Below are 20,811 nucleotides of genomic sequence, written 5' to 3'. Positions count from 1 at the left end.
CTGAAACGGAAGTGCGGGAGTTAAATTTCTCGTATCATGTTATTAGAAATCGTGTCAAAATTCACAACTGCTCTAGTAATACATTGTGCTAACAACGAATTCGAACTTACTCAAAAAAAAATTAAAAATATAAAAAATATTAATAAATATTAAAAACAGCGTAGCTTAAATGAGTATCACTTGCTCTGTTAATAAATGATTTTTAATTGGTAAAAATGATAATTTTTCAATCAGCTAATATTTGAAAAAAAAGGGGGGGGATAGCTAATGTAGTTACTGACCCACACACAGATCTACGCGTGTGTATTTGTCTACTATGCCTACTCTGTCTACTCTGCCCGCGCTGTAGCGACATCCATGCTGATGAGAGCCTTGTAATCTCTCAACTATGCGAAAGGCTTCGGGTTATATGTTGAGGAACTGTAGAGTACCCATTTATTTTAATTATTTAAGACTGGGAAACTTCGTAAGCTTTTTCGGCAATATTCCAAACTGTTAAGAGTTACAAGTTTGCTGCGCAACACCAGCTTTGCCATTAATATAACAATATGTATGCATTTACAATCGTTGTAGAATTAGGTATACCCCATTGAAAACTCGCCATAACAGGATTAGCGAATCAGTACTTGATAGCGCCCAGCGTGATGTAAAGTAGTGTCTAGGCTCACTTAAATGTTCGAAAGTTTCAGTCCCTTTTAATAATTTTAAACTTTTTTTTAGTTAAGTACATAACCAATATCTTAATTTGCGTAACACCTTTTGCGGAACTAATATCAACGATATTCTGAGATATACTAAGGGCTCCGACTTCTTGGGTAAACATAGAGTGTGTAGAGCTTCAGGAAAAAAAACATGCGATTGAAAGAATGCTCAAGATATCCGAGTGGTCTCTGTTTACGAAAAGCATTTAAGAATACGCTGAAGGCGTTTGAGTAGTTTCGTTTCAATATATCGTTTTAAACTGTACTAAGACGCATGTTTTCAAATTTAATTTCTCCGCCATACATGTAATTTCAAGTTCACGGCTCAAATCTCGTAATTGCTCTATGCACGACGAGAAGACTGCGTGCCAGTCCAATGTCTTGAGCTTAGAGGCGACACCGCGCTAGAAACACCAGCGAGCGTCGCTCTTATCATCCAGCCTCACTAACACAAACACACTCCTGACTGAGTGGGCCCCTTAAGGTGGGGTGGTATACGCCATGTCATTTTTTTTATTTGTACCATTATTACTATTAGTTCATGGTTATTTATGTAAATTTAATACTGTGCCACTCTTGCATATGTTTGTACTGTCACTAATATTTGCAAGATATATTTACTGAATGTGATACAAATACTGTAAATTGTTGCGCAAATGATAACAAATACAAATACTTGCACCACTTCTTATACACATTATCTAATACTTAGCAAATATATTTTGAAAGTAGTTGTGACATAACAACAAATGTAAGAGAGGTAAAATTTTAAATTCACAAAAATATCCCCCAACTGATGGTAATAACGAGCAAAATTGAAAGAAAAAGTCAACACTGTGTGAGACCCCACCTTAAGGTGCATAAGGAACGCAAATAACCCAGCAGTTTCGTTCTCGTCAGCCGGAATTAGTGCGGAGAGAACTTCTTACGGTGAGCAGAGTCGATACAGGAACACAATGCCGCAGACAGAAATCAGTAGAGACCGGAAAAATTCGCGGATTCATTTCACGACAGCCTGAAATTCAAATAGTTATACCTCAGTGCTGCCTCTGCTATTGGCTCACAACTCACCTGGACGACTCCGGGCCAGTGAAAAACACTCAACCGAAGCTGTGTCGAATCACAGGCCGCTACGTTGGGGCACCTTCACAAGACAGCAGCTAATGAGAGGGTGACATTTGACCGAGTGTACGTAGAACTATAAAGTTCATCCTAGAGGTCATTGAACCCGCGAATTTTTCCGGTCCCTAGAAATCAGTACTGTGTCGAGACCTGTAAAATTCGCGATTTAAAATCCCTAAAGGATAGACTCCATCATCCTCTACGCACTCGTGCAAATTACTACTGCTGATTGGTTACCGACTCGTAACACCTGTTGACTGGAATGATCGAGATTCGCTTATTCTTCTGTTAAAGATTTTTCATTGGCCCAGACTCCTTCAGATAAACTGTGGCCCAATCACTGAAGCAAAATAATGTCAAAAGTATTTGGACTCTATCCTATCGCGAAATGAATCCGTGAATTTTACAGGTCTCTAGTAATGTGTTCTAATAATTGGAGCAACAGCACTAAACAAGGTAGGTAGCCCTGCGAGCTATGATTGGACACAAGTCTACCAGCGCGGTCTACTACTGCTACCGCGGACTACTAGCCGGGCGCTGAATGGCCGAGACGGAGGCCTCGCCGGCCACTAAGAGAGGCTGAGAGTACGACGACTCCCAAAACACGTCCCTGGAGCGCTGCCAACAGATCTCCTGGCTGATACCCCAGCGTCGCTTCCTTCAACACGAAAACAAAAGGCTTTCAACAACCGGACACGTCGCTGTGTATTCGCTTTATTGTTCCACCAGCTGTTGTCAGCGCTTTGGACGTACATTCCTCAACAAGGGATTTCCAATGTAATCAGCCACGCGACGGAAAATAATATTTCTTCATGAAAACGTGCTGTATCATCGATATGAATTAAATAAAAATCTCGCCGATGTCTTCCAAAAACACACAGGACTTCAGAACAAAAAATTTGGTTCATAATATTCCTAAAATAGGTACTAGTTATTGTATTTAGGACTATGTATTATTCGCGTAAAAAAAGTGTCTTCCAGACAAGCTGTGTTAAAACTTTAGCATTATTGGTTCATTTTCTTTCAGGCAAATGTCTCCTGTCAGCACACCAAACATATTCATTCAGTGCGGAAGCAAACGCGTCCTGATTGGTCCCGCCAAATAGGGTAATTGCTTCTCTTGCAGGTGGCTGACAATTACAAGGGAACAATTAACTGCTAGTGTTAGACATATCTTATTTAAGTCTAATGAGCGTACATATATTTTATTCGCGAAAAATACATGGGCCTACGATTGAGTTTAGTTGTCCAAAATAAACCATCTAGACTTCTTACAAGTGACTAAGGGTTAGTGAAGTTGTTTTATGTTTAATACATTAAAGCATAATCATGTATGCGACTAAGAACCAAATGAATTTTTTACTATTCTGTAGTGAAAACCATAAAAATTAACAGAATATTCATTTTTTCTGATAACACTGAGAATTGTTATAAAACATGCGCTATGAGTGACTTCATATTTAAACTTTAAAAAATTCTAACAGTCTATTTCGACTCGAGTGAAGCCAATTTTTGAACACATTAGAGGTCCAAAACGAAAAAGAAAAAAAAAACTATCAAAAATTTAAGCCGAGAGTGAAGTTAAACAGCTAGAGACTTGAACTCACTAAATCTTTCTTCTGGAAGTTCCACTCTCTTGCAACTACGTGTTTCGAAACGATGAGAATCAATTCCTTCTTATGTCGTTCTCGTGACTGGCAAAAATATCGATTTCACAATTACCTCATGACTGGCTACGTTTCAAAACACTCAGCACACTTGCGTTGTCTTTTGTTTTTTTTGTTACCGTGCCACTTTCCAACACACCAAGAAATAATATTCACTAGTAACTAATCCACAGTTATGGAAGAAATAAGTTTAACGAAAATAAAATGGAATGTGAGAATAATTTAAAGTACTACAATTAAAATGTCTAGTAAATGGAAGACTTACTAGTCTTTAACTTTTAGTTTAACTAATTCACATAAATTCTAGATCACTACGCACAAAATTACCAAAGCTTAAGACAATATAAGTGTTTTTTTTTTTTTTTTTTTTTTTTGAGAATATATAAGTCCCCAAGTTTTGCTGGAGGTATAATAGGGGGGCGGAGACTAACAAACTTTAACATAATTTTCCGGCCATGTCCAATGCGAGGTTCGAACCCGCGACACCTGGCACAGAAGAAAACAAAGAACCACAGCTGAACGCACGACGCGGGATTACGTTCCGCGCGGCTCACACGTCCTCGGGTGATCTCGGCAATCTCCGGATAACCTCGGCCGTGTGTTGCGTACGTGCGCATGCGCGCAGTGCGCGAGGTAGTCTAGTCGCCTTCTGGCGGCGAGACGTCCCTTTCCAGGAATAGCAGGGGAACCAGGAACCAATCAGAGTCGACCAGGGAGCCTTGAGCCTTGAGCCGCTCTCAAGGTCGCCGGCAGACTTCCCGGCGGTTACGCACTGGACTGCACGCTCCAGCAGAGACGCGATGCTCGCAATATGCAGCGCAGCCCCGCGCCGATGTCTGCAACTGCTTGCATTTAGTCTTCCTTGTCTAGTGTTCCGTTAGAAATACGGACATTATAGGGACAAGGAAAATTAGATTTTTAATATCTTGCAACTTAACGCGCTGGTAAATTCCTATTTCGTATCAGGAAAAAAAACTTCCAATGATTTTACTGCCACGTGTAATAATGTGATTGTATACAATTTCTTGGACATACGCCCTTGCAGTTTTTGCATTGTTTGTCATGGTAAAAAAAATTCAAATCACAAATTAAAAATTAATATTGAACCCACAGTTAACAAGCCAATATAAGCTGATGTCAAACAGATAAACCCAAAGATGATCCTAAATATGTATTACTGACAACACGACGACCACAGCACAGACGTGCTGTCCACGTCAGGGGGTCATTGACCGGTACTGGACTTTGGTCCTGCCACAGGAACTGTTATATAGGGCTACTACTATCATGGAATATATATACTGTATAGAAGTCGCCAGCCCAGGTTAAAATTTCTAATACGGTTTTGAGGTAGTTGGTTAATTCACCGCCGCAATAGCCACCATCTCTAGGGCATCGACTTGTGGTGGTCCCTAGCGGACAAGTGTCGAACTCTTCAAACACCCCTTGCCCCTCCTGTTGAACGACCTTGAGCTGCAGTGAATGATGGGTGGGGGGTGCGGGGAATGACAGCGGGCGACAGTGCTGCGCTCTAACGTGTAAATAACAACCTAAGACGATACAGGGCGTTACGGCAGCGCACTGCAGCGGTGAAGTTCCCAAGCTGCTCATCATACGCTTCTGAACAACGTAGAGTAAATCCTATCCACTCGCGACTTCTATACAGTATATATATATATATATTCAAAGCTACTATCATGTAATAATCGACTTGTTTGAGTGTATGAAAATAGGTGATACCGTAATTAAGAGGGAAAGAACTGCCTTTTGATCATGTAAACAACAGGTATGGTTATGTTAACAAACGAATTGCAGTGATTTATCTTTTTTCAGATTGGTCTGTGGAATCAAAGTTTTCAGAACAACATTTTTAGGCTAAATTTAATTTAGGGATTAAAATAATGAAGAACTACACTGACCAGTTAGTATTTCATCTTAACTGACTTCAAAGTAATCACTACGCTGTTGCTGTTCAAAAACCACTCACAATAACTAAAAACACGGTACAGGTCAGTGGTACCAACATGTTATCCTGAAGAGTCCCGAATCATTTCAAGTTAACCCACCGTTTCAACAGGGGTGCCCACAAGGGGGGGGGGGGGGGGGGGGGGGTAACGACGCAGACTGCGTCATTAAAATTCCAGAAAGGGGGGGGGGTGGTTAAAAGACGTGAAAAATGTATATATTATTTAGATAATTATAGCTTCTAATGTGAAAATACGTTTCTGGTGCTTTGATAATTGAAAGGGATCTTGCAAATCAAATTGGAAAACCCCACACTTTCCTCAACAAAAGCCGTTTGGCATCTGTCGGTTCAGGATGGAAATATTACCTGATATGACCAAAATTATTATTAGAAAATCAGTTTTAATTAATGCAAAATGTGATAAAATATAATACTAAAAAAGTAAAATAATATAAAATAATTTAGTAAAACATTGAGAAAATGACATAAAAAATTTCGGGGGGGGGTGTCATTAGGTTAGGGGGGGGGGGTGAGTCATAGTGTTTGGGGGGGGGGGGCACCTCTGTCTAATCATGCAGGTTATGAACCATGCTAGGAGGGGGATTGGCCAGCCATGTTAACGCTTTAGCCATGACCAACTCCCCTCACTGACTATTCTAGACTAAAAACTAGATAAGTTGGGCCTAGGTAAAACCTGCATAAAAACAGGGAAAATTAATAACAAGCAGGTTGGTTACAGGAAACAGAAGTATGGTTCCGGAAGAAGAGTTGGACAGAGTAGAAATAAACTACTAAGCAATGGGCGGAAACAGACCGCCGTCAGGGGCGTATCTGTGTCGGCGAGGCGGGATGATAAGCGCGACGCTCTCTGGTGCTTCTAGCGCGGTGTCGCCTCTAAACTGGTGCGCAGTCTTCTCGTCGTGCACATGAGCGGTGACCGTAACATTATATTGCGGAGAAATGAAGATAAAGGTGTAATGCAAGTCCCGTAAAGTTGTTTTACGCCTAAAAATTACCCTGAACACGTGCGTTTTAGCCACATTAACTCTTATAAAAATACAGTTCAAAAAATTAATCCGAAATCAAAAGTACTTTCCGGCCCTCAGCGAACTTTTAAATACTTTTCGTGAGCAGAATCCATACGGATACCTTGAGTAATTTTGAAATCGCGTTTTTTTTCCTGAAGCTCTGCGCACCGTGTGTGTGCCCGGGTAGGCGGGGGACCTTAAACGAACAGCCTGATCCTCAAAGGCCTAGGGTTACTCACATTACACGTGAACCAATATAAAAAATTTCGGTCTAATGCCATCATTAATGAGTTTGATCAATAAAATTGTTCTCGTTCCAGAGCTCAAGCTACAGCATACCTCTCAGATGACCTTGGACATTGAAGTGTACGTTATAATGTGCCTTGACTGGCAGGGCTGGCTTTACGGTTACATTGTGTTCGAATTACTGGCTTCGCTAGTGACTAAGCAAAGAAGTGTTAGTGCGGGTTGAACTCTTATCACTGGTTTGTTTTGTACGTTACAAAACGACATCCTGACGAATAACGGTTGATCGCAGGTGCAACTTACAACTTTCTGATGCTACAAGAGCGGTATGGCTGACTGCAGATCAAATCCAGAGTTTAGCACACTGAACTATTTTTAAATCTACTGTAACAACAAATAATTTAAAAAATAAACTATCAGTATTCAACACATTGTATGAAATTTATTATTTAAATAAGTGAAAAAATCAAGATAAATTTTAAATAATAATGAAAGTCAATAGATACGCTCAATGTTAGCTATAATTTGTTAATTGTAATTATATATTAATAAAACTGTAATAATTTATAAAACAAGTAAATTATATTTATGTGAGTATAATTTGTAAAGCAAACAAATTATACAGATGTAAAAACACTTAAGAAAAATTATAAACACGATTTGTAACTTAAATGACTAATATTTTTTTATTGAGATGGTTCAGTATTTATTGTCAATTACTAAAGTAATAGCCTATGTAATATTCATTTGTATGAATTCTTTTTTCACAATGCCAATTTTTGTTGCATGATGCACGCGTATTGTAAAAATAAAGAAGTTTAGCTGTATAAAATTTTTTTATCAGTTGAATATATACCACTGAATAACAAAATTAATTTGCAGAGATATGTAATAAAATATTTTTAATACTATGAATAAACATTTTCATAAATTTTGTGTTGAAATGTTCCCGTTGTAGGATTCGAGACCAGTATTCTTGTACTGGATTAACACTCAATTAGCCATTGAAAGATATTGAGGTGTTGAGAATTTTTGTTATAAATTATGTAATCCCAGGAATAAAAATATAAATATCACGTCCCCCAATGTTCACTTGTGAGTACAGCAGAAACACGCTTATGCTACACTTCCGAGGCATTGTGGGCGCGAAAGCCGTCGCATGCACTCCCAAAGCGACTTACGAAAATGAACAAAAAAAAACAACATTAAAAAAATATACATTTTTTGCATAACTCCACGACCCCGGAAAAACCTCACGAAACATATATTTCACGCATTGCTTGACGAGGCCTAAAACTGATAATTTTTTAATCATAAGATTATGTTGGAAAGTATCAAAGGCTTCGCTCATGTTGAAATAAATATATTTTATTTATATTTGGATTTATACTGGTACACACATATATATAATACATGTGTGTTAAAGACGATCTTCCTGATTGAAAACTATGTGGTTTTACAGAAATAAAATTTTTAGGAATAAAATTCATGTGCCTATAAAAATTCTAAAAGGTGTCTGACTAAAATTTAACGGTCAATAATACTTCAAGAAAATATATACCAATAAATGGTTGAGCATACACCATCGGTATACAACCACTGAATTCAAATATTTTATGTACAAAAGCAAAAAAATATATATGTTGGTTTGAACTTATTTATAATATAACGATTCAAAACTAAAAAAAAATATTTTTGCAAAACTCCGTTCCCCCGGAGAAACCCCCGGAATGGCCACCGCATGGGGAGCCCAAGAAAAGAAACGGGCTCCCCATTTGGAAGCCACCCTGCAAGGTTTTTTTCTGTTCCACCCACCGTTTCTTTGGTAGCCTGACTTGTTGCAAGGGATTGTATTCCTACCAGATAAAATGCCACCATTTCGTCTGGGCAATCCACCTTGGAGGAGCCGGGGCGCGAACCCGGGTCCTACAAGTCACAAGGCAGGCGCTCTACCCCAGAACCAGAGTGGTAGAGCGACGATCGGTAGTCTTCCTAACACTGACATGATGTTATTCCACGAGTTCATGGTAGTTTGGTTTGCTCTTTTCTGGCAATTGATTTGGGAAGCAATCACGTATAAAAACGTAAAATCACGTAAAAAAAAACCTGAGTGTTTTAATTCTTGCCAGTGATGTGCAAATTCATGTGTTTTCATGTTCCAAACATACTTATAAAAATAAATCTTAATAAATAATTTCTCAAATAATGCCGAGCGTGGTAAATATACGCCAAGTGTGTTTTCAACTAAATTTCTTGGCGCGACTCACACTTAGTTCCCACGCCGTTTCCCAGGGCAGCTACGTCGACAGGCAAGTAACTCCAGTCAACCAAGGAATAGGTTTTTATATAAATAATCCTTCTACCAAAAATAGGCCTACGAGCTATATTAGGCTTAAATCTCTACAATAGTAATAATTTCAGGCATATTTTTTTTATAAAGTGATGAGATTTTTCTATAAAGAAATTATAGTTCGAAGTGCTATGAACTACTGCAAGAATTGTGTGTCTTTTTCATCTACTGTCATTAACATTCCAGCCATTTATTTTGGCAAATAGTCAATTTTCATTGTTTGTATTTTGGTTTGATAGGGTTTTCAATAGCGAATTTTTTTCGCACTTACTTGTTAGCTCTTTAATTTATCAGGAACATTAGCTCCTGTTATACATAGAATAAATATTATGTGCTTGACCTGTCTCTTACTGTGACTATGACGATCTCGTTTTGGAATTTCGGCTGTGGTAAAGATTTTAAATCATCTAAATGACTAAGCAAAACTAAGAAGACATTTATTTTCTATGACTGTCTGGGTGGTTATCATTTAAATTTCTTACAAATATATATAACATTTGTTAGGAAAAGATTTTGTTTGCTTACGAGTGTAAATAAATTAAGCTGGAAAGTATTGCGAATGTGTTTATATTTTGTATACACTTACACCATTTTCTTTGTTGTTTTTACAAAAACGTTTTGTTAGAAATTTTGAAGTTGAGAACACATTTATATAGAATATATAAAATTCACGTTGCAATTCTTAAAAATTAAGTAGATAACTAGAGTTTTGAAATGGAAATCTCATAAATAAATTCAAAATCATCACACTTATGCTTGTCGATTACTGTGTTCACGGAATTTTGAAAAAAAAAAACGCATCCTGAAATATTCAAAAGCATTAGAATCCCTATATGTACTGAAACGTGTACCATACTGTTTACCATAAAAACATTTTTACAATAAAAAATATTAATATATTTTCTGAATTTTTGTATTCTGTTTTTTTGGAGTTGCAGTAACAATAATACGTTACACTATTTGGTTAAATAAACGCTATCTCTAAGGCAAATTTCTTGAATAAAATGCATAAATTTACGGCGTTACAAGCAATTTTATGTTTCTCTATAGTTCTTTTGCAGAAATCTCCGTTGCAGTTAATTAGATTTGGTACGTAGAATAGTTAAAAATTACACCTCTTTCATCTGCACTTCTCTTTCTTGCTTTTCAGCTTATGTTACGAAGTGACGCATTTATCTAATGCTTCTCCAAACACAGCCACAAATATTTTCATATTTTCTCAAAAGTATCATATCTAAGACAGCTTATTACAATATCCAGGGTGTCATAAATTAATTTTATAGAAATATTTGACTTTTTTCCTTGAGGTGCATGGTTCGGTTGCCCTGCACAATACTACTTTCGCATATGAACGAGATTTTACGAAAAATCGCCGTGAGTTCGTGAGTGAACAGTAATGGAGTGTACTTTACTTGTTGGACTGGCGAACTCAAAGTACATTTCATTTTTGCTCAATTTCTCATTCTTGTGACCACGGTCGTTTTCAGTATAAAATGTGTTATTTCACCTTTTTAAAAGTAATTCTCACTTAGTATTAAGAAATACCAGTATTTTTTTGGTTCATTTGAATTTCGTACAGTGGCGATATGATGGCCGACATGTAAGGTGGCTGCTGTAATTACAATGGAATTTGCAATGGAGTAGTCAATACGAGGCAACTCCTTGTCAAGTGAGTGATCTTGTGCCATGTTGTCTCTATCTTCGCTTTGCGTTGTCCCTCAGTTCCAGAAAACAACACGGGTAGTCCTACTGTGGAAGGGCGTGTTTGTGGGGGAAAAAAAGGGGGGGGGGGTGGATTCAGTCGCGCCTAGAACATTGTAGCTGGCCGGTAATAACAGTGGTGCCCACAAGGGGGGGGGGGGGGGTGGGGTAACGGCGCAGACTGCGTCATTAAAATTCCAGAAGGGGGGGGGGGGGTGGTTAAAAGACGAGAAAAATGTATATATTATTTAGATAATTATAGCTTCTAATGTGAAAATACGTTTCTGGTGCTTTGATAATTGAAAGGGATCTTGCAAATCAAATTGGAAACCCCCACACTTTCCTCAACAAAAGCAGTTTGGTATCTGTCGGTTCAGGATGGAAATATTACCTGATATGACCAAAATTATTATTAGAAAATCAGTTTTAATTATGCAAAATGTGATAAAATATAATACTAAAAAAGTAAAATAATATAACATAATTTAGTAAAACATTAAGAAAATGACATAAAAAATTTCGGGGGGGGGGGTATCATTAGGTAAGGGGGGTGAGTCATAGTGTTTGGGGGGGGGGCACCTCTGTCTAATCATGCAGGTTATGAACCATGCTAGGAGGGGGATTGGCCAGCCATGTTAACGCTTTAGCCATGACCAACTCCCCTCACTGACTATTCTAGACTAAAAACTAGATAAGTTGGGCCTAGGTAAAACCTGCATAAAACAGGGAAAATTAATAACAAGAAGGTTGGTTACAGGAAACAGAAGTATGGTTCCGGAAGAAGAGTTGGACAGAGTAGAAATAAACTACTAAGCAATGGGCGGGAACAGACCGCCGTCAGGGGCGTATCTGTGTCGGCGAGGCGGGATGATAAGCGCGACGCTCGCTGGTGCTTCTAGCGCGGTGTCGCCTCTGAACTGGCGCGCAGTCTTCTCGTCGTGCACATGAGCGGTGACCGTAACATTATATTGCGGAGAAATGAAGATAAAGGTGTAATGCAAGTCCCGTAAAGTTGTTTTACGCCTAAAAATTACCCTGAACACGTGCGTTTTAGCCACATTAACTCTTCTAAAAATACAGTTCAAAAAATTAATCCGAAATCAAAAGTACTTTCCGGCCCTCAGCGAACTTTTAAATACTTTTCGTGAGCAGAATCCATACGGATACCTTGAGTAATTTTGAAATCGCGTTTTTTTTCCTGAAGCTCTGCGCACCGTGTGTGTGCCCGGGTAGGCGGGGGACCTTAAACGAACAGCTTGATCCTCAAAGGCCTAGGGTTACTCACATTACACGTGAACCAATATAAAAAATTTCGGTCTAATGCCATCATTAATGAGTTTGATCAATAAAATTGTTCTCGTTCCAGAGCTCAAGCTACAGCATACCTCTCAGATGACCTTGGACATTGAAGTGTACGTTATAATGTGCCTTGACTGGCAGGGCTGGCTTTACGGTTACATTGTGTTCGAATTACTGGCTTCGCTAGTGACTAAGCAAAGAAGTGTTAGTGCGGGTTGAACTCTTATCACTGGTTTGTTTTGTACGTTACAAAACGACATCCTGACGAATAACGGTTGATCGCAGGTGCAACTTACAACTTTCTGATGCTACAAGAGCGGTATGGCTGACTGCAGATCAAATCCAGAGTTTAGCACACTGAACTATTTTTAAATCTACTGTAACAACAAATAATTTAAAAAATAAACTATCAGTATTCAACACATTGTATGAAATTTATTATTTAAATAAGTGAAAAATCAAGATAAATTTTAAATAATAATGAAAGTCAATAGATACGCTCAATGTTAGCTATAATTTGTTAATTGTAATTATTTAATTAATAAAACTGTAATAATTTATAAAACAAGTAAATTATATTTATGTGAGTATAATTTGTAAAGCAAACAAATTATACAGAAGTGAACACTTAAGAAAAATTATAAACACGATTTGTAACTTAAATGACTAATATTTTTTTATTGAGATGGACCAGTATTTATTGTCAATTACTAAAGTAATAGCCTATGTAATATTTATTTGTATGAATTCTTTTTTCACAATGCCAATTTTTGTTGCATGATGCACGCGCATTGTAAAAATAAAGAAGTTTAACTGAATAAAATTTTTTTATCAGTTGTATATATACCACTGAATAACAAAATTAATTTGCAGAGATATGTAATAAAATATTTTAAATACTATGAATACACATTTTCATAAATTTTGTGTTGAAATGTTCCCGTTGTGGGATTCGAGACCAGTATTCTTGTACTGGACTAACACTCAATTAGTCATTGAAAGATATTGAGGTGTTGAGAATTTTTGTTATAAATTATGTAATCCCAGGAATAAAAATATAAATATCACGTCCCCCGATGTTCACTTGTGAGTACAGCAGAAACACGCTTATGCTACACTTCTGAGGCATTTTGGGCGCGAAGGCCGTCGTATGCACTCCCAAAGCGACTTACGAAAATGAACAAAAAAAACAACATTAAAAAATATACATTTTTTGCAAAACTCCACGACCCCGAAAAAACCTCACGAAACATATATTTCACGCATTGCTTGACGAGGCCTAAAACTGATAATTTTTTAATCATAAGATTATGTTGGAAAGTATCAAAGGCTTCGCTCATGTTGAAATAAATATATTTTATTTATATTTGGATTTATACTGGTACACACATATATATAATACATGTGTGTTAAAGACGATCTTCCTGATTGAAAACTATGTGTTTTTACAGAAATAAAATTTTTAAGAATAAAATTCATGTGCCTATAAAAATTCTAAAAGGTGTCTGACTAAAATTTAACGGTCAATAATACTTCAAGAAAATATATACCAATAAATGGTTGAGCATACACCATCGGTATACAACCAATGAATTCAAATATTTTATGTACAAAAGCAAAAAAATATATATGTTGGTTTGAGCTTTATTTATAATATAACGATTCAAAACTAAAAAAAAATATTTTTGCAAAACTCCGTTCCCCCGGAGAAACCCCCGGAATGGCCACCGCATGGGGAGCCCAAGAAAAGAAACGGGCTCCCCATTTGGAAGCCACCCTGCAAGGTTTTTTTCTGTTCCACCCACCGTTTCTTTGGTAGCCTGACTTGTTGCAAGGGATTGTATTCCTACCAGATAAAATGCCACCATTTCGTCTGGGCAATCCACCTTGGAGGAGCCGGGGCGCGAACCCGGGTCCTACAAGTCACAAGGCAGGCGCTCTACCCCAGAACCAGAGTGGTAGAGCGACGATCGGTAGTCTTCCTAACACTGACATGATGTTATTCCACGAGTTCATGGTAGTTTGGTTTGCTCTTTTCTGGCAATTGATTTGGGAAGCAATCACGTATAAAAACGTAAAATCACGTAAAAAAAAACCTGAGTGTTTTAATTCTTGCCAGTGATGTGCAAATTCATGTGTTTTCATGTTCCAAACATACTTATAAAAATAAATCTTAATAAATAATTTCTCAAATAATGCCGAGCGTGGTAAATATACGCCAAGTGTGTTTTCAACTAAATTTCTTGGCGCGACTCACACTTAGTTCCCACGCCGTCTCCCAGGGCAGCTACGTCGACAGGCAAGTAACTCCAGTCAACCAAGGAATAGGTTTTTATATAAATAACCCTTCTACCAAAAATAGGCCTACGAGCTATATTAGGCTTAAATCTCTACAATAGTAATAATTTCAGGCATATTTTTTTTATAAAGTGATGAGATTTTTCTATAAAGAAATTATAGTTCGAAGTGCTATGAACTACTGCAAGAATTGTGTGTCTTTTTCATCTACTGTCATTAACATTCCAGCCATTTATTTTGGCAAATAGTCAATTTTCATTGTTTGTATTTTAGTTTGATATGGTTTTCAATAGCGAATTTTTTTCGCACTTACTTGTTAGCTCTTTAATTTATCAGGAACATTAGCTCCTGTTATACATAGAATAAATATTATGTGCTTGACCTGTCTCTTACTGTGACTATGACGATCTCGTTTTGGAATTTCGGCTGTGGTAAAGATTTTAAATTATCTAAATGACTAAGCAAAACTAAGACGACATTTATTTTCTATGACTGTCTGGGTGGTTATCATTTAAATTTCTTACAAATATATATAACATTTGTTAGGAAAAGATTTTGTTTGCTTACGAGTGTAAATAAATTAAGCTGGAAAGTATTGCGAATGTGTTTATATTTTGTATACACTTACACCATTTTCTTTGTTGTTTTTACAAAAACGTTTTGTTAGAAATTTTGAAGTTGAGAACACATTTATATAGAATATATAAAATTCACGTTGCAATTCTTAAAAATTAAGTAGATAACTAGAGTTTTGAAATGGAAATCTCATAAATAAGTTCAAAATCATCACACTTATGCTTGTCGATTACTGTGTTCACGGAATTTTGAAGAAAAAAAACGCATCCTGAAATATTCAAAAGCATTAGAATCCCTATATGTACTGAAACGTGTACCATACTGTTTACCATAAAAACATTTTTACAATAAAAAATATTAATATATTTTCTGAATTTTTGTATTCTGTTTTTTTGGAGTTGCAGTAACAATAATACGTTACACTATTTGGTTAAATAAACGCTATCTCTAAGGCAAATTTCTTGAATAAAATGCATAAATTTACGGCGTTACAAGCAATTTTATGTTTCTCTATAGTTCTTTTGCGGAAATCTCCGTTGCAGTTAATTAGATTTGGTACGTAGAATAGTTAAAAATTACACCTCTTTCATCTGCACTTCTCTTTCTTGCTTTTCAGCTTATGTTACGAAGTGACGCATTTATCTAATGCTTCTCCAAACACAGCCACAAATATTTTCATATTTTCTCAAAAGTATCATATCTAAGACAGCTTATTACAATATCCAGGGTGTCATAAATTAATTTTATAGAAATATTTGACTTTTTTCCTTGAGGTGCATGGATCGGTTGCCCTGCACAATACTACTTTCGCATATGAACGAGATTTTACGAAAAATCGCCGTGAGTTCGTGAGTGAACAGTAATGGAGTGTACTTTACTTGTTGGACTGGCGAACTCAAAGTACATTTCATTTTTGCTCAATTTCTCATTCTTATGACCACGGTCGTTTTCAGTATAAAATGTGTTATTTCACCTTTTTAAAAGTAATACTCACTTAGTATTAAGAAATACCTGTATTTTTTTGGTTCATTTGAATTTCGTACAGTGGCGATATGATGGCCGACATGTAAGGTGGCTGCTGTAATTACAATGGAATTTGCAATGGAGTAGTCAATACGAGGCAACTCCTTGTCAAGTGAGTGATCTTGTGCCATGTTGTCTCTATCTTCGCTTTGCGTTGTCCCTCAGTTCCAGAAAACAACACGGGTAGTCCTACTGTGGAAGGGCGTGTTTGTGGGGGAAAAAAAGGGGGGGGGGGGTGGATTCAGTCGCGCCTAGAACATTGTAGCTGGCCGGTAATAACAAGGGTGCCCACAAGAGGGGGGGGGGGTGGGGTAACGGCGCAGACTGCGTCATTAAAATTCCAGAAGGGGGGGGGGGGGTGGTTAAAAGACGAGAAAAATGTTTATATTATTTAGATAATTATAGCTTCTAATGTGAAAATACGTTTCTGGTGCTTTGATAATTGAAAGGGATCTTGCAAATCAAATTGGAAACCCCACACTTTCCTCAACAAAAGCAGTTTGGCATCTGTCGGTTCAGGATGGAAATATTACCTGATATGACCAAAATTATTATTAGAAAATCAGTTTTAATTAATGCAAAATGTGATAAAATATAATACTAAAAAAGTAAAATAATATAAAATAATTTAGTAAAACATTGAGAAAATGACATTAAAATTTCGGGTGCAGGTTATGAACCATGCTAGGAGGGGGATTGGCCAGCCATGTTAACGCTTTAGCCATGACCAACTCCCCTCACTGACTATTCTAGACTAAAAACTAGATAAGTTGGGCCTAGGTAAAACCTGCATAAAAACAGGGAAAATTAATAACAAGAAGGTTGGTTACAGGAAACAGAAGTATGGTTCCGGAAGAAGAGTTGGACAGAGTAGAAATAAACTACTAAGCAATGGGCGGGAACAGACCGCCGTCAGGGGCGTATCTGTGTCGGCGAGGCGGGATGATAAGCGCGACGCTCGCTGGTGCTTCTAGCGCGGTGTCGCCTCTGAACTGGCGCGCAGTCTTCTCGTCGTGCACATGAGCGGTGACCGTAACATTATATTGCGGAAAAATGAAGATAAAGGTGTAATGCAAGTCCCGTAAAGTTGTTTTACGCCTAAAAATTACCCTGAACACGTGCGTTTTAGCCACATTAACTCTTCTAAAAATACAGTTCAAAAAATTAATCCGAAATCAAAAGTACTTTCCGGCCCTCAGCGAACTTTTAAATACTTTTCGTGAGCAGAATCCATACGGATACCTTGAGTAATTTTGAAATCGCGTTTTTTTTCCTGAAGCTCTGCGCACCGTGTGTGTGCCCGGGTAGGCGGGGGACCTTAAACGAACAGCCTGATCCTCAAAGGCCTAGGGTTACTCACATTACACGTGAACCAATATAAAAAATTTCGGCCTAATGCCATCATTAATGAGTTTGATCAATAAAATTGTTCTCGTTCCAGAGCTCAAGCTACAGCATACCTCTCAGATGACCTTGGACATTGAAGTGTACGTTATAATGTGCCTTGACTGGCAGGGCTGGCTTTACGGTTACATTGTGTTCGAATTACTGGCTTCGCTAGTGACTAAGCAAAGAAGTGTTAGTGCGGGTTGAACTCTTATCACTGGTTTGTTTTGTACGTTACAAAACGACATCCTGACGAATAACGGTTGATCGCAGGTGCAACTTACAACTTTCTGATGCTACAAGAGCGGTATGGCTGACTGCAGATCAAATCCAGAGTTTAGCACACTGAACTATTTTTAAATCTACTGTAACAACAAATAATTTAAAAAATAAACTATCAGTATTCAACACATTGTATGAAATTTATTATTTAAATAATTGAAAAAATCAAGATAAATTTTAAATAATAATGAAAGTCAATAGATACGCTCAATGTTAGCTATAATTTGTTAATTGTAATTATTTAATTAATAAAACTGTAATAATTTATAAAACAAGTAAATTATATTTATGTGAGTATAATTTGTAAAGCAAACAAATTATACAGATGTGAACACTTAAGAAAAATTATAAACACGATTTGTAACTTAAATGACTAATATTTTTTTATTGAGATGGACCAGTATTTATTGTCAATTACTAAAGTAATAGCCTATGTAATATTTATTTGTATGAATTCTTTTTTCACAATGCCAATTTTTGTTGCATGATGCACGCGCATTGTAAAAATAAAGAAGTTTAACTGTATAAAAATTTTTTATCAGTTGAATATATACCACTGAATAACAAAATTAATTTGCAGAGATATGTAATAAAATATTTTAAATACTATGAATACACATTTTCATAAATTTTGTGTTGAAATGTTCCCGTTGTGGGATTCGAGACCAGTATTCTTGTACTGGACTAACACTCAATTAGCCATTGAAAGATATTGAGGTGTTGAGAATTTTTGTTATAAATTATGTAATCCCAGGAATAAAAATAAAAATATCACGTCCCCCGATGTTCACTTGTGAGTACAGCAGAAACACGCTTATGCTACACTTCCGAGGCATTGTGGGCGCGAAGGCCGTCGTATGCACTCCCAAAGCGACTTACAAAAATGAACAAAAAAAACAACATTAAAAAATATACATTTTTTGCAAAACTCCACGACCCCGGAAAAACCTCACGAAACATATATTTCACGCATTGCTTGACGAGGCCTAAAACTGATAATTTTTTAATCATAAGATTATGTTGGAAAGTATCAAAGGCTTCGCTCATGTTGAAATAAATATATTTTATTTATAATTGGATTTATACTGGTACACACATATATATAATACATGTGTGTTAAAGACGATCTTCCTGATTGAAAACTATGTGTTTTTACAGAAATAAAATTTTTAGGAATAAAATTCATGTGCCTATAAAAATTCTAAAAGGTGTCTGACTAAAATTTAACGGTCAATAATACTTCAAGAAAATATATACCAATAAATGGTTGAGCATACACCATCGGTATACAACCACTGAATTCAAATATTTTATGTACAAAAGCAAAAAAATATATGTTGGTTTGAGCTTTATTTATAACATAACGATTCAAAACTAAAAAAAAATATTTTTGCAAAACTCCGTTCCCCCGGAGAAACCCCCGGAATGGCCACCGCATGGGGAGCCCAAGAAAAGAAACGGGCTCCCCATTTGGAAGCCACCCTGCAAGGTTTTTTTCTGTTCCACCCACCGTTTCTTTGGTAGCCTGACTTGTTGCAAGGGATTGTATTCCTACCAGATAAAATGCCACCATTTCGTCTGGGCAATCCACCTTGGAGGAGCCGGGGCGCGAACCCGGGTCCTACAAGTCACAAGGCAGGCGCTCTACCCCAGAACCAGAGTGGTAGAGCGACGATCGGTAGTCTTCCTAACACTGACATGATGTTATTCCACGAGTTCATGGTAGTTTGGTTTGCTCTTTTCTGGCAATTGATTTGGGAAGCAATCACGTATAAAAACGTAAAATCACGTAAAAAAAAAACCTGAGTGTTTTAATTGTTGCCAGTGATGTGCAAATTCATGTGTTTTCATGTTCCAAACATACTTATAAAAATAAATCTTAATAAATAATTTCTCAAATAATGCCGAGCGTGGTAAATATACGCCAAGTGTGTTTTCAACTAAATTTCTTGGCGCGACTCACACTTAGTTCCCACGCCGTCTCCCAGGGCAGCTACGTCGACAGGCAAGTAACTCCAGTCAACCAAGGAATAGGTTTTTATATAAATAATCCTTCTACCAAAAATAGGCCTACGAGCTATATTAGGCTTAAATCTCTACAATAGTAATAATTTCAGGCATATTTATTTTATAAAGTGATGAGATTTTTCTATAAAGAAATTAAATTTCGAAGTGCTATGAACTACTGCAAGAATTGTGTGTCTTTTTCATCTACTGTCATTAACATTCCAGCCATTTATTTTGGCAAATAGTCAATTTTCATTGTTTGTATTTTGGTTTGATAGGGTTTTCAATAGCGAATTTTTTTCGCACTTACTTGTTAGCTCTTTAATTTATCAGGAACATTAGCTCCTGTTATACATAGAATAAATATTATGTGCTTGACCTGTCTCTTACTGTGACTATGACGATCTCGTTTTGGAATTTCGGCTGTGGTAAAGATTTTAAATTATCTAAATGACTAAGCAAAACTAAGACGACATTTATTTTCTATGACTGTCTGGGTGGTTATCATTTAAATTTCTTACAAATATATATAACATTTGTTAGGAAAAGATTTTGTTTGCTTACGAGTGTAAATAAATTAAGCTGGAAAGTATTGCGAATGTGTTTATATTTTGTATACACTTACACCATTTTCTTTGTTGTTTTTACAAAAACGTTTTGTTAGAAATTTTGAAGTTGAGAACACATTTATATAGAATATATAAAATTCACGTTGCAATTCTTAAAAATTAAGTAGATAACTAGAGTTTTGAAATGGAAATCTCATAAATAAGTTCAAAATGATCACACTTATGCTTGTCGATTACTGTGTTCACGGAATTTTGAAAAAAAAAAAAACGCATCCTGAAATATTCAAAAGCATTAGAATCCCTATATGTACTGAAACGTGTACCATACTGTTTACCATAAAAACATTTTTACAATAAAAAATATTAATATATTTTCTGAATTTTTGTATTCTGTTTTTTTGGAGTTGCAGTAACAATAATACGTTACACTATTTGGTTAAATAAACGCTATCTCTAAGGCAAATTTCTTGAATAAAATGCATAAATTTACGGCGTTACAAGCAATTTTATGTTTCTCTATAGTTCTTTTGCAGAAATCTCCGTTGCAGTTAATTAGATTTGGTACGTAGAATAGTTAAAAATTACACCTC

At 36.6% G+C, this 20,811-nt stretch overlaps 1 protein-coding gene across 1 annotated transcript in view; it reads right to left on the bottom strand.

Annotated features, from left to right (window-relative positions):
* The window catches only part of LOC134532320 (circadian clock-controlled protein daywake-like), an 84,877-nt gene that overhangs the window by 24,337 nt on the left and 39,729 nt on the right, over positions 1-20,811 (bottom strand). Inside the window, exon 4 of the mRNA XM_063368739.1 lies at positions 2,341-2,481. Within this exon, the coding sequence (XP_063224809.1) occupies positions 2,341-2,481 (141 nt within the window). The remainder of the gene's footprint in view (positions 1-2,340; positions 2,482-20,811) is intronic.

This window comes from Bacillus rossius, chromosome 5 (assembly GCF_032445375.1).
Source record: "Bacillus rossius redtenbacheri isolate Brsri chromosome 5, Brsri_v3, whole genome shotgun sequence".
NCBI lineage: Eukaryota > Metazoa > Arthropoda > Insecta > Phasmatodea > Bacillidae > Bacillus > Bacillus rossius.
Note: the sequence above shows the minus strand (reverse complement) of the source record. Positions and strands in the feature narration are given on the sequence as shown.